Source organism: Siphateles boraxobius, unplaced genomic scaffold, assembly GCF_051911475.1.
Source record: "Siphateles boraxobius isolate OS27281-9 unplaced genomic scaffold, OSU_SipBor_1 22, whole genome shotgun sequence".
Lineage (NCBI taxonomy): Eukaryota > Metazoa > Chordata > Actinopteri > Cypriniformes > Leuciscidae > Siphateles > Siphateles boraxobius.
In genome coordinates this window covers 6,267,553-6,281,604 of record NW_027508833.1, presented here as the reverse complement: position 1 = coordinate 6,281,604, position 14,052 = coordinate 6,267,553, and the positions used below count along the sequence as shown (strand labels likewise).

Sequence of the window (14,052 nt, the reverse complement as noted above, 5' to 3'; positions counted from 1 at the left end):
ATGTTATAAAGTCAGAATTGTGAGATATAAAGTCGCAGTTATGTGATAAAGTCAGAATTGCGAGATATAAAGTCGCAGTTATGTTATAAAGTCAGAATTGCGAGATATAAAGTCGCAGTTATGTTATAAAGTCAGAATTGTGAGATATAAAGTCGCAGTTATGTGATTAAGTCAGAATTGCGAGATATAAAGTCGCAGTTATGTTATAAAGTCAGAATTGCGAGATATAAAGTCACAGTTATGTTATAAAGTCAGAATTGTGAGATATAAAGTCGCAGTTATGTGATTAAGTCAGAATTGCGAGATATAAAGTCGCAGTTATGTTATAAAGTCAGAATTGCGAGATATAAAGTCACAGTTATGTTATAAAGTCAGAATTGCGTGATATAAAGTCGCAGTTATGTTATAAAGTCAGAATTGTGAGATATAAAGTCGCAGTTATGTGATTAAGTCAGAATTGCGAGATATAAAGTCGCAGTTATGTTATAAAGTCAGAATTGCGTGATATAAAGTCACAGTTATGTTATAAAGTCAGAATTGCGAGATATAAAGTCGCAGTTATGTTATAAAGTCAGAATTGTGAGATATAAAGTCGCATTTATGTTATAAAGTCAGAATTGTGAGATAAAGTTGCAATTGTTGTAAAGTCAAAATTTGACACTTTTTTTTTCACATGTATATTAAGGAGCCCGAGATGCTGCTGCACTGGGACTCCACACCAGACACACATATTACTAATGCAGCATGAGGTGAAGTTTCCCTCAGAGCCCGTGTGTGTGTTTGTGGTTGTGTTGAACACGCTCACAAGGCTTCTGGAGAATATGAAAGTAAGGTACAGTGCAGGTCTGGTGTGTGTGGTGACAAGCTCACATGCTAAAGATGCTTTGAGGTCACTTGGTTTTTTATTCTCACGCCTGAAAAGATTACAAACCATATACACACCTGCATTGGTGCTTTTTAAAACTAATTTCAAAGATCACATTATGCTTCTAATCAGATTTACACTTGCTAATATATTTGCTCCGACAGATATGCATTTGTGTTTGTCTTTCAGAATAATTCACAACAACTTGTAAGAAATGAGTGGTTTTAATGAATGCAATCACGTAAGATCAAGAAAAGACAATTAAACATATGATTAGATGTTTGGTAATATTGCATTTTATCTGCAGAACAGCAAGTGCAAAGTTGTAATGCTTCGAATCGACCTTCCAGACCATTTGTCACAAAGAAAAAAGTCATGATTTTTTGCCATGATTTTAACTGTCACAATTTCGACTTTATATCATAATGTGATTTTTTTAAAGTCAGAATTTCGACTTGTCATCATTTTTTAAGTCAATGTCGACTTGGTATGTCATCATTTTACTTTTTTTTTTATCTCTTAAATGTCATCATTTTGACTTTCTGTATCATAATTGACAATCACATCATTTTTTATTTATATTAAATGACTTAGTACGTCATCATTTTTACTAGAATTTTGACTTTTATGTCATAAATTTCTACTTTCTACTTTACAAGTCATAATTATGACAAATCCTATATCTACTTTTCGTCTCATAATTATGACTACTCATTTTGATTTTTCATCTATATTAAATATGACATCGTTTTGACTTTTAATGTCAGATTTTCTACTTTGTGATAAAGTCGATGGTGTCAATTTTGAAATTATAAAGGATTTCTTTATCATCACAATGACTTTTTACATCTGAATTTTGACCTTTTATGTCAGAATTTCTACTTTAAATTATAATGTTGACAGTATGATTTTTGTCATAATTATAACTTTTTAAATCATATATCTACTTGTCTCATGATTGTCATAATTTCGACTTTCATCGATTAAATATGACAGTATGTCATAATTTTGGCTTTTCATGTCAGATTTTCTACTTTTAAATCAGTGTTGACTTTTTTTTTTTTAAATTATGATTTACAAAAGCATGATTTTTTCCCCCTCTCTTATATGGCAGAAAAGGGCTTCCCTGGATCCATTTGCTCACTGCAGGTCTGTGTGTGATGTAGAAAACTGCTGATGTGGAGAAATATCTCCTGGTTCCACTAGATGGTGGTAAAAGTACATGAAGAATCGATCAATCCCCCAGGATCAATGCTGTGATCCACTTCAGAGCTTAAGTAAAGATTCACCCACATTCATTGTTTCTGCCGTCTGGTCAAATAAAAGCATACTGAGGTGTTTCCACTCTCACGAGTAATGCTGAAAAATACCAGGGAAACTGACGCGCTAAACTCCACCTAAAACTATTATAATCAGTATGAACTCAATCTTTTATAATTATTATGCATGTGGTTTTTATGAGCTTGTGTTAACTGTAACACCACAGGGAATATTTGATTTTGTACTTTTAAAAATGAGTTGATAACCTGACACTTTTAGCTCATGTTTGGAATAGCATACTAGCTCACTACTCTTACCATTTCATTAGTATGTAGTTTTATATAATGTCCATAAAACCATATGGTAATTTATTAAATGCAGAAACGCCCAAATATACAGACTGTATATTTGTCAAAATGTGCAGTATAGCATTAACACATCAGCTTTTAATATTTCACATTTTGACTCCCTATTTTCTTGACCTGCCAAAAGTGAAATAATTTTACACATAACTATTAAAAATAGAAAGAATCATGCAAGTTTCAGAACATTCAACAGTAACGTTCCCATAATGTTTGAAGAATGCTAAAATGCAATGTTTAATTAACGTTCAGATAACCAAAAATAAAACGTAAATTAGAACATTCAGAAATAACATTTTCATTATTTAATGGGAACGTTAGTAAAACACCCTTACAATGTATTTGTATTAGCTGGGTAACATTGTTTAGTTGTTGTGAAATATTTTCAAGGGGAAATACAAATATAGTTCAGAAAATGGTAATAAAATATGACAAGAACTCAAGAGTTATCAGATCAGTTGATATTTCACTGGTTTTGTCCATCCTTCTGTTAGACTGTCCCACAGATGAATTATGTTGAATATCTGTCAGCTGTTTAATTTAACTACACAATTAGACAATACCAGTTTAGCTCAACAAATTACCAAGCATTGCTTCATTTTGTTCAGTCTGTGGTGTAATAAGGTCGCATTAGCAATTAAAGAAAAAACACTTCAGCAAAACACGATCAGGTCAAAGTGTCTGAATAATTTTTGATCCCAATTTTTTATAGATTTTACTGGTAGTCACTGCATGAAGAATTTTTTGGTGTAATATGTCACAGTTCACTTTAGTTAATTTATGTAAGTGATGATAGCAAAATATAGTGTCCCCCTTTTAAAATATCAAAAATTATATCTGGTGTCTGAAATATTTTGGTTTGACTGTATATATGAAAGAGAGGAAACTCAGCCTCAGTGTATTGATTATTGTGCAAAACACATAAGGTGTAACAGCAGAAACAGATGAGGGGGTGAATACTTTCACACGGGACTACGGCGTGAGTGTGAGCCACGGCACGGAGGTGAAGAACGGATGGCACTTGATGTCGCTCACGCCACCGCCTCCTGATCCCAGACGATAACACGCATCACACTGGAGCAACTGCGGGAAACATGAGGAGAAATGCTTGCATTCAGGGAATGCAATTCAGCGGTGGCTCACAGTTATGAAGAAAATACAAAGACAAGAGAAAAGGTTTTATATACTAATAGAAAAAGCATTAGAACAAAACGGTGATACACCAGAAACACATTTATGAGTACAGATTATACATGCGGAACATTAATAAGTACAGTTTACACACTGCATTTATGTTCTTACTAGTATTCCATGCAATTTCCATGTATGCTTTAAGGCATTTATGTACATATATTTCTGATGATTTTAAGTTGTTCGAAGGAAGTCTAGAGTCTCACTACTCAGAAACCACTGGTTTTAATCACTTCAACCGGTTTGAGTGGAGTGACGGTGTGTTCACGACAACCAAATTTACTCAAGATACAGTATGAACTATATTCAAATCGTTTAGTGGATATGTATGCAAGATGGAATGTTTACTGTGAAACCTATTTCATTTTAAATTATGTATACCGTATATAGATGTGTGCCGTGAATGCAGTATGAATGCCAAACGATCCATTAAAGGTGACATATGCCCCTTTTCACAAGATGTAATATAAATCTATGGTGTCCCCAGAATGTGTCTGTGAAATTTCAGCTAAAGTACAGCATTACGGATAGACCCAAGAAGTTTCACTTTTAGATGTTTCTGAATGTTAGTGGAGACATTTATGTAGTTGTTGTGGAGTTACATTGATCCTCTCATCATCATTTTTAACTTTTACACAAGTGTACACAGTTCCTGAGGTGTTTATAAGACAGCTGTGACATGTTTTGGTCAATATTGTTCAGTGCTCGTCTGTGCTCAACGACAGAACAGTTGCATGCTTTACTGGAACTTTTGCCATTGCGTTAGAACTGGTCACTGTTGTCATGTGCGAAAAAAACCAATTGGTGGCGCCGTAGGTGGAAACAAGGGTCCTAAAAAGAATTACATTTACAAAAACCTTACCAGATTCGTCATAAGTTAGTGCATTTTCTTTTCTTTTTTTTTTCAGAATTCAGAATATATTGTCAAGTCTGATTTATATATCTCTTTGAAATTTTATGTGATATTGTACTTGTGTATATACATACATATATATATATATACATATATATATATATATATATATATATATATATAAATCTGTTTTGGAATACATTGTTGACTTTGATTTGTTACACTTCAGTGCATCGTTATATTATGTTTTGTTTTAGGTTTTTTACATACTATGGTTCAAAATTATAGGTTTAATTATGTTTTGGTGAGAAATGTCCTCTCTATTTATCTAACAATTTCTTTTCTATTGTGAATATTCTACATTACATAAATAGGTGGTTGTCACTAGGGCTGTAACTTTACGTTCGAAAATCGATTGCACAATCGATCGGACCAACCAACACAAGTTTCGAAAATGAAAATAGGGAATCGATTTTAACTGCCTTTTTTTTTTTTAACCAAAAATGTGTTTTAGGTAGACAGATCAATACAGTACACAGAACATGTAGGATGTTGGAAAATAACAATGTCTTTTCTGTTAACCAAATGCTTTTTAATATTCGCTATTACTTCAGTGCAAGTGAACAACCGCGCCGTTATTTGTTGATCAGTGACGTGTGTGTTCAAGCAAGCCAGAAATGCGCAGATTCTGCACAATACGCTGTATTTTATATATCATGAGGACTCACGAGTTGCGTATTTGCGCTAAATCCGCGCAGATTTGGCTTACACGAACTTCCCCAGCAAAGTGAGTAAACATAGAAACACGCCAAATTGGCTCGTGATATGACAGCGTTACCCGACAAAGTTCATTTTCATCCGAATTTGGCGGGTGTTAATTTCAATCCTTGAATGTTGCACTCCTGTTTGTCATTGTGCAAAAAACTTCACGCAAATAAATCATCAGAAATATTGCTGACTTGGGTCAGCGCCCACAAGCGCCCTTTTTACCTTCGTCCTAATGCCCTGTTAGTTGTCCGTGGATTTGCCAATATTTGGTGTTGAAAATGGAAACGTCTTTAGACATGGAAAGTCGATTTTACAATCGATTCAATGAACACATGTCTCAAAAATCGAACAGGATTTTTTCACAAAAGTGACAGCCCTAGTTGTCACGACTCGAGCACTGCACACACTGTCCTATCAATTTGTATTCAGAGAGCAGTTACCTCAGTGAGAAGCGAGGCGGCTGCAGAACTGATGAACTCTGGGATATGGAGTGGAGTGTGAGGGTGAACGCCTGTAGGGTGGCACTGCCATAGCGGCTGGAGAGAAACAAAGTTGAACAGGTGAAAACAACACATTCAAGACCAAGGAGATTTGCTGTTCCTTTTTGAGTTAAGTTCACTCAACATTGCATCAGTAGCTGACAACAAAGGTGGTTCTTCCTGTGGGGAACTTCTCAAAGATAAGGATGACCACAATTGCTGTGTTTTCTGCCCTGGTCGCGCTAGCATTCGCCCCTCCTCTGGAGCCCATGATGTAGTTACTTTTGGCACATCTGAGGATGATGAGGATGTTATGTCCACAGTGGCGTCGGAGAGATAGGAGTGGAGCTCCATGTAAGAAATGTCAACGCTACAGACGGCTGTGAGTGTCCAGATAGCAACATAGTGTCGGCTCAGATCCGGCCCAACACTATGTTGCTGTCTGGGTGAGTTTCGCACAAATATGAATAAGGAGCTGCTGAGGATCCTCACAAAGGTTGAGCTGGTTCCCCTGCTGAGCCTGTAAGGAAGCTTATGGACAAGTGGTAACCTCCAGTCAAGCTGCTGCCGGTAGACCAATTCCTAAAAGCTGGCACGATCTTCCCTGAGGTTCATGAGGAGATCTTTAAGACCTGGCATGCCTCTCACCTTACGTGCGCTCATGCTTCTGTAGTCTCAGCCTCAGACATCACGCCCACAGACTGGTGGCTGAATGTCTAATGCATATGGCACACTTTTATAGAAAAACACTTCAGGAGATTCGAAGTCGCGATCAGATTGGTTGAATTCTACAGGATGTCCGGGAGACTGGTGTCGCATTCTTTATCTGTCCGTCTGGAAACAAATGACGTAACGCCAAAACCCCTCTTGGAAGAAGAAAGCCGTTGTGTTTACAGCTGTGACTATGAGCGCTTACCAGGATCAACTAAACGCTGGATTTTCAAAAGTATGTGAAGCTCGCGGCTCCATTGTTGAAGTAAACTTGCACAACGTTCTTGAATGAATAATCTAGCAGCGCTGAGCTGGAAATCCCTGGCATTTCGACCCCTCCAAGCGCTGCTGTACAACCGGCAGCATCGCAGGGAAGGCATTCACTGAAACTGGCCAAGCAGCTTCCGCCCTCCATACGATAGCTGTCCTGCAAGTATATCAAGCGAAGATGCTGAAAGAGATGTACGAGACCGACCCAGACCTGGATGTCCTCAAGGAGCTCCGTACGCCGAAAAACGACAGCCCAGTCTATTGGCTGCACAATAGGGAGCTTAGTGGTGCTGGATTGGCATCTATGGCTAACACTCACAGCTCAAAGACTCCGACAAGGCAGCACTCCTGGTTGCAACGGTGTGTCCAACGGGTCTGTTTGGCGACACGGTGGAAGCATTCACTGGGTGTTTCACCGAGGCGTATAGACAGGCACTTCATGCCTAAACAGCCGCCCCCGTCCGTCCAAGCTCCCACTCTTCATCCTCTGGGCAGCCATTGCAGAGACTAGCAATCAGCTCAACTTCAGCCTCTCAGTGAGAGCCTGAATCAGCGGTGCGCCACAAGACGCAGGGAGCAATGTGTTTCCCCTACCCCTACTATGCTCTACACCAGCATGATTTTATGAGCCTTCAGTATTTTCTAAGAAAGGTGTCATCCCTAATCCCTGATCATCCTCATATACTGATTTGATTTATATATCCTCATATACTGATCTGTCTCCTCTCCACCAATAAGCTGGTGTGTGGTGGGCGTTCTGGCGCAATTTGGCTGCCGTCGCATCATCCAGGTGGATGCTACTCATTGGTGGTGGATGAGGAGATTCCAACTTCCATATGCAACAAATCATTTCCCCATAGCTTCAGATACTGACACAATGTCTCAATCCCTCCTCTCAGGAAACCAGAGTTATGTGAGTAACCAAGGTTAAGTTTTGTTACGCCATATAATTGTAGTAGATTTCGTTCAAAGGCGACTGCAAAAATACCTCAAAAGCCTATACATGACAAAACAGACAAATTTGACTTTCACTAACAAATGCATAGTAAAGATGTCATCCAACAATCTGAGCTGTTTGCAGTGCATGTGATTCTTGGGTTAGTTTAAATTCTTTACTTTTAAAGCAGAACATTTTTGCTTACCATGCCAGTAAGAAGCTCATATAATAAAGCTCCGAGACTCCACCAATCACATGCCTCTGTGATTTTCGATACGCCTCCAATTTCTGCACCAAATTAGTAAAAAAAAACTAGTTATTACATCTCAAGAGAACAGAATGTATCTTAGAAATGTTGCAGTTTGATGTGATTTTGAAAAAACAATTGAAATGTCTTACCTGGTGCACAGTACATCTCTTCCATTGCTTTCGGGTTAATTTCAGGCTGAACTTCCGTCCATAGTCCAAAGTACGTAAGACACACTTCACCTGTGTGCAATACATTTGAACAACTGTTTTAAAATACTAGAATGACATTCCAAACGTGTTGTCTTTCCTCCGTGAAAAACAAAAAGAGATGCTAGACATAATGTCCAAGCTGCTCTTATACATCTAATGAAATTGACAATGAAATGACAAAATAGTTCCATAAATGACAATGCTCATTTATGCTCTATATTGCAAAATCTTCTGAAGTCATATGATACAAAGCCATCACAATCCAATGATGATAAACTAATGATGTTTGGTAACAATGATATCAAACCTAATGTGATGCATCTAAATCTGCCATTTTTCCTTCAGACCTTGACAGTAAAAATCACCAATTATTTATTTATATAGACAAGAGTATGTTCTTGTTTCCCGTGGCTGAATTAATGATGGATAAATACATTTTTATGTGAACTTTTCCTTTATTATATTAGATCAATGAAAAAGATTCAACATACAGACAGTATTGTCAATGTGTAGTTTAAGGTTAGCCAATCCTGCTCTTGGAGGTTTACCTTCCTGCAGATCTCAGTTTCAACCTGGTCCAACACACCTGCCTGATATTTTAATGTAATTCTGTGATTTAACGTTTCAGGTGTGTTGGTGCAGGTTTGAGCTGAACTCTGCAGGATGGTAGCCATCCAGGAGCAGGATTATATATGTATAGTTTCAATGTTAAGATGCATAGGACAGGGCTCTTCAACTCCAGTTCTGGAGGGAAACTGTAATGTGAAATTTTGCTCCAGACCCAATCAAACTCACCTGCCTGTAACTTTCTAGTAATCCTAAGGACCTTTATTAGCTTGTTCGGGTCTGTTTAATTAGGGTTAGAGCTAAACTCTGCTGGACAGTAGTGATGTTCTTTTAAGCCGGTAACCAGTTGAGCCGGTTCACAGAATCAAACTGAATCTAACTTTATTTCCAGGTTGATGATATTCGTGACTTTTTCCCCAAACCAGTTCAGCGGAAATCCCGCCCTGCAGCCGATTTCATTGGATTAGTCTACAGTGTCAGGTAGGTTTAGGGATCAGTGTTTGGTGTAGTCAGTCAGTACAGTGATTGACATGACCAATGAAAACTTTAGAATCTGCTGCAGGGCGGAATTTCCGCTGAACTGGTTTGTGGGGAAAAAAATTACGCTGAGGATGTAGGGCAAACTTCCAAAGTAGCTTCCAAATGCTCCTTTGCAGCACCAAATGAGCCAGTGATCATGTCCACATGGGTTACTGAAAAAAATAAAATAATAGTAATGAATTAATCAAAAAGTACTGATTTAACCCACTGGTTATCCTCTGAGAACTTTGACAGTTCATTCAGATTTTTTTCTAGTCAGACATGACAGAAAAGCTGACTTTCAACTCTGCCTGCAGTTGATTCTTCATTTCTGGACATGCTTATTCGTTTATTCGGTGCTGCGAAAGAAGCGTTTGTGCTATTTCGGATGTGCATCTTGCGTCATAAACCTGGACATAAAGTTTGATTCTGCGAATCGACTTGTCCGGTTACTGGTTTTTAACAAGGATTTGTTCAAGAATTGAACATCACTACTGGACGGTGGCCCTGCAGGATCAGAGTTGAAGGCTAAAGACTTGGCAACAGAAGACATACCACTGCTATGAAGTAGAACATTTCTTGGGTTTAGGTCCTGGCACATGATGCCCTGCTCATGAAGACTTTCCAAAGCCAACAGAATCTGAGCCCCCCACAGTCGCACCTCGTCCTCAGGGAGACCCTGTCTACCCCACTTCCATTTGGCACTGAAGTTCTTGGCCTTAATTTGTGCGTGATGGCCCAAGCCATTTACCATCATTAGCTGTTCCATATGAGGATATTCTAGTTTAGTTTTACTCCCACAGGAGCTGTTTGTGGTGGGTGCCGATGGGAAAGAGATCATGTCAACTTGAGGTTGTTTATATGAAGGGCTGAAAAAATGCCAGTTCTCCATGTCCTCCTTCCCAACCTCCCTCACCATATCAACAGTGTTCACCCGAGAAGTCATCTTTGTGAAGTCTAAAGAGATACCTTCTTGATTTTGAGTTGTACATTCAAATGGATAGCAATGCGAACTGACTTTGCTCAATTCAGCCACAAACTGTCCAAGCTGTCCATTTCCACTGGGTTTACAGTTATTAACACCCTGTTCTTGAGGATATCCATCATGAGCTTGGTTTCGTGGAGGTAAATGTGATGTGTTGGGAACTATCCGAACTCTCTGTGGAAGTACGTCAACTGTGTTGCAAAGGGTCGGTTGTGCGTTTTCACCAAATAAAGAGGCTGGAGTTATCTGAGCTGCACAGCTGAATCCTAGAATATCTGAGTTTGATCCTGGAACAGTGAAACTTTTACAACCCTGAGCAGGTTCTAAAGCATTCCAAGCTTTGTTCAGATCCATGCAAGAGTCAATCCGCTCAATGCGGACATCATTTCCTAGAAGGTCGGAAGTGACATCAAGAGGATCCCGAGTGTCCACAATCACACAGGGATGAACGGGAAGAGGAACATTATCCTGAGGTAAAGAATTAAGAACATTATGTGGACAGACAGAAGGAAGCGCATTATCTGTCCTCATTGCATACAATCCTGGAGAACCCCTCTGTTGGCGCCCTGTATCTTCACTGTAGGAACAGGTTCTACAGTTCTCAAGACAATGACCAGCTGGACTCCCTGGCCTCCCACGTGGTGTCATTCTCTCACAATTCTCATTGAGGTAAATATCCTGGTGGATAGCAGGGAGGCTGTTCTTCAGGTAGTTATTGTGCTGGTTGGGGCTGAAGCATTCTGGATACTCCCTGACTGCTTCACTCTTGACCCTGTGAAGTCTGGAAAAAAGTCTTCCACCTGTAGAAAAGCAGAGCTGTCAAACTATGTCATTGTCAACAGATGGACCACTCTTTCAAATGCCCTCCAACTATCCTACTATGAGGAACTTAAGGCCTACCAACTGTTGAAACAATATAGATAAGAGTCCTTCAAATCAGGAACTTGAGGTCCACTGTCCTGCAGAGTTTTGCTCCAACTTTGATCAAACACCTGGACAAGTTTATCAAGGTCTTCAGGATTACTAGAAAATTAAAAGGCAGTTTACTGTGATCAGGGTTGAGGCTAAACTCTCCAGGGCTAGATATGAAGATTCCTGCACAACGGAAGATTCCTTTTTTAGAGCGTGTACAACAAATATTCCCATGCATGCATTTTTCTTGAATTTTATCTCCTGACTCTTGCACCATCGATTTCATGATTAGACCTCAGTACTGCTGGTGGTATCAAATCCTGATCATAGAGGGCCACTGTCATGCAGACTGTTGCTCCAACCTGTTCCAACACATTTGCCTGGAAGTTTGTAGTGATCCTGCAGACCTTGATTAGCTTGTTCAAGCGTGGTTGATTAGGGTTGGAGCCAAACTCTGCAAAGAAGTGGACCTTGAGGGCCAGAGTTTAGAATCCCTGCTGTAGAGTTTTAGAGCCCATGTCATACAGAGTATAGCAGAGTCAACCTGTTCCAACACACCAAGGAGTGTCAAGTAATCCGGAAGACCTTGAGCTGGTTAAAGTGTTTGATTAGGGTTTGAGCTGCAGGGCAGTGGACCTCCAGACTCAATTTTAAGATCCTTGATATGGATCTTTTGTTTCAGTGTGCAAAACATTTTCCCATGTATGAAATTTGCAAAAGCAATGCTAAACATTTTTCCTGACGTTTATCTCCTAATTCTAGCTCCGTCCCTTTCATTAGTAGACCACAGTACTGATTTGGATACTGTCGAGCAGGGGTGTCCAATCCTGCTCCTGATGGGCCAATGTCCTATAGAGCAGGGGTTCTCAACTCTGGCCCTTGAGGTCCACTTTCCTGCAGAGTAAGGTCACTTAATATTCAACAATATGATTGATCTTCCTGCATTGACACCATTGTATGAGAACTGAACTGAGCTGGACGATGACATCTCGGTTTTCTCCGGAGCTGCTGTATAGACAAATTAACTAAATGGATAACTTTTTTTACAACAGAAATTAACCATCACTGAAATTAATTAAGCCAGCCTATGACGCTATTTTCTTCTAGATCTGCTGTACAGCCGAAACAAACTTTGTTGCATAATTTTCCTGTTATCACTGCCTAAACAGCAACTTAGGTGTGTTCGACATCAGCTGCGGCTGGATGAAACCGATCGGCAAGAGTTGCTGCTTGCAGGTGGGAGGAGCTGAAAACAGAGACGTGAAGTCGGGACACTTTCTGGATCCCGTAGTGACGCTTGCGCTGTGTTTGCATACTTTACCACAGCTGAAGTGAAATAAATGCAATATTTGCCACATACATAGATGTTTCAGAGACATTTTCATTGTACAGCTTCATACAGCGTCTGTTTGAACAAGAATGAAGTTCAACATAAGCCTATTGTTACTATCAATGAAGTGAAGTCTACATTTTTTAATCTGTTTTATTTTGATAAACATGACACAATACAACATCTAGGGGTGGGAATCTCTAGGCACCTCACAAATCGATTCGATTACAATTCAGAGGGCTGCGATGCGATACTAAAACGATTTTCGATGAATCTTTTTTTGTGTGTGACTACTTTGTACTTTTAAAGCTAAGTATTTATAATGACCCATATATAATTTACTTCCAATATCTTTTATTAATAAAAGAAATGGAAGTGATTTGGCAAGTCAACTGTAAGGTTACATTTGCCAGCATATGTCCCAACATTGGAAAGAACCAACAGGAAAATAAATGTGTTCCTGTACTAGCAGCAAACTTGTAGTCAATGAATACAAACTTCAGTATATTCTGAATCTCTAACATTTAATAATAGACTTCTAACCAACATCCTCCTGTTATGTGCAATAAGCAATATAATCCTTCAGACAAAAAAGAAATAAACATTTTGCTGTAGCAATATCACAAACAGCTTTCAAACAAAAATATAGAATTATGTACCAGCAGCTCTCATAAAAAAATAATGCTTGTGGACTAGTGCATATTCTAAATAATTAGTAATACAAAGCTGCTCTTATACACAAATAAATAATAAAGAGTCTAAGACTTATGACTTGAAATTGTTGCTGTATACCACAATCAAAAACAGCTTATCCAAAAAAAGTAAATGAACATCTGCAGAGAGCACAGTCAAAAATGTAACTTTTTGTGACTGGCATTGCACTGATACACACTGTGCCGGTGGAAGGCAGTACAGTAAACCCTACATATACAGTATATTGATGTGAAAACAAAACAATACAGAAAGCAGCTCTCATACAAAATCAGAAAAAAGGCCACAATGAAATCATGCCAATTTTCCATACGTTAGCTTTTAACGAAGAGGGTGCCGTTCAGATTTCACGCTCAGACATCATGCGTCTCTGTTGTGCGCACGCCACAGACTGTCCAGGTCTTGCACTTCCGTGCTTTAGAGTTCCGCCTTTTGCGTTTCGTCAATATTACGTTATTAGGAGAAAAATAATCGAATTTTGACATTTGTAAATCGATTCAGAATCGCCCACGTCCGCATCACAATGCATCTAAGAATGGAATTTTTCCCCCACCCCTAATAACATCGTGACTACATGAAAAGAGTGTTTACTGTTATAAAAAACTGATTTGTGAGCTTTAGTGGAACTAAAGGTGTGAGAATAAACACGAAACACACCTGATCGTTGTCATGTGGTGAATCCGGCCAATCGTGGAACAGTTGTGTCATCATCAGAGCTCGTGCAGCCACTCTTGAGAAGCTGCGCTGGCTGAGTTATACGGCTGCTCTCGAATCGCTACCTTCGAATGTAGGTACAGTCACGTAGCGTCGGCGCTGTCAAGTCGGACAAAATTTCTAACCGGCATGCACTGCTTCAAGTCAGCCGCTGATCAG

General features: G+C 39.1%; 1 protein-coding gene across 3 annotated transcripts in view; it reads right to left on the bottom strand.

Moving 5' to 3' along the window:
* Positions 1-1,070: 1,070 nt before the first annotated feature.
* The window catches only part of rps6kl1 (ribosomal protein S6 kinase-like 1), a 39,687-nt gene continuing 26,705 nt past the window's right edge, over positions 1,071-14,052 (bottom strand). For 2 of the 3 annotated variants that reach the window (XM_077238520.1, XM_077238521.1), the window contains exons 8-12: positions 9,797-11,026; positions 8,096-8,185; positions 7,902-7,984; positions 5,740-5,835; positions 1,071-3,570 (exon numbers count right to left, since the gene is read on the bottom strand). In XM_077238520.1, the coding sequence (XP_077094635.1) occupies positions 3,460-3,570; positions 5,740-5,835; positions 7,902-7,984; positions 8,096-8,185; positions 9,797-11,026 (1,610 nt within the window). In that variant the 3' untranslated portion in view covers positions 1,071-3,459. Of the gene's footprint in view, positions 3,571-4,704; positions 4,922-5,689; positions 5,836-7,901; positions 7,985-8,095; positions 8,186-9,796; positions 11,027-14,052 lie in introns of those variants that run through there. The other variant, XM_077238522.1, reaches the window with a different exon arrangement.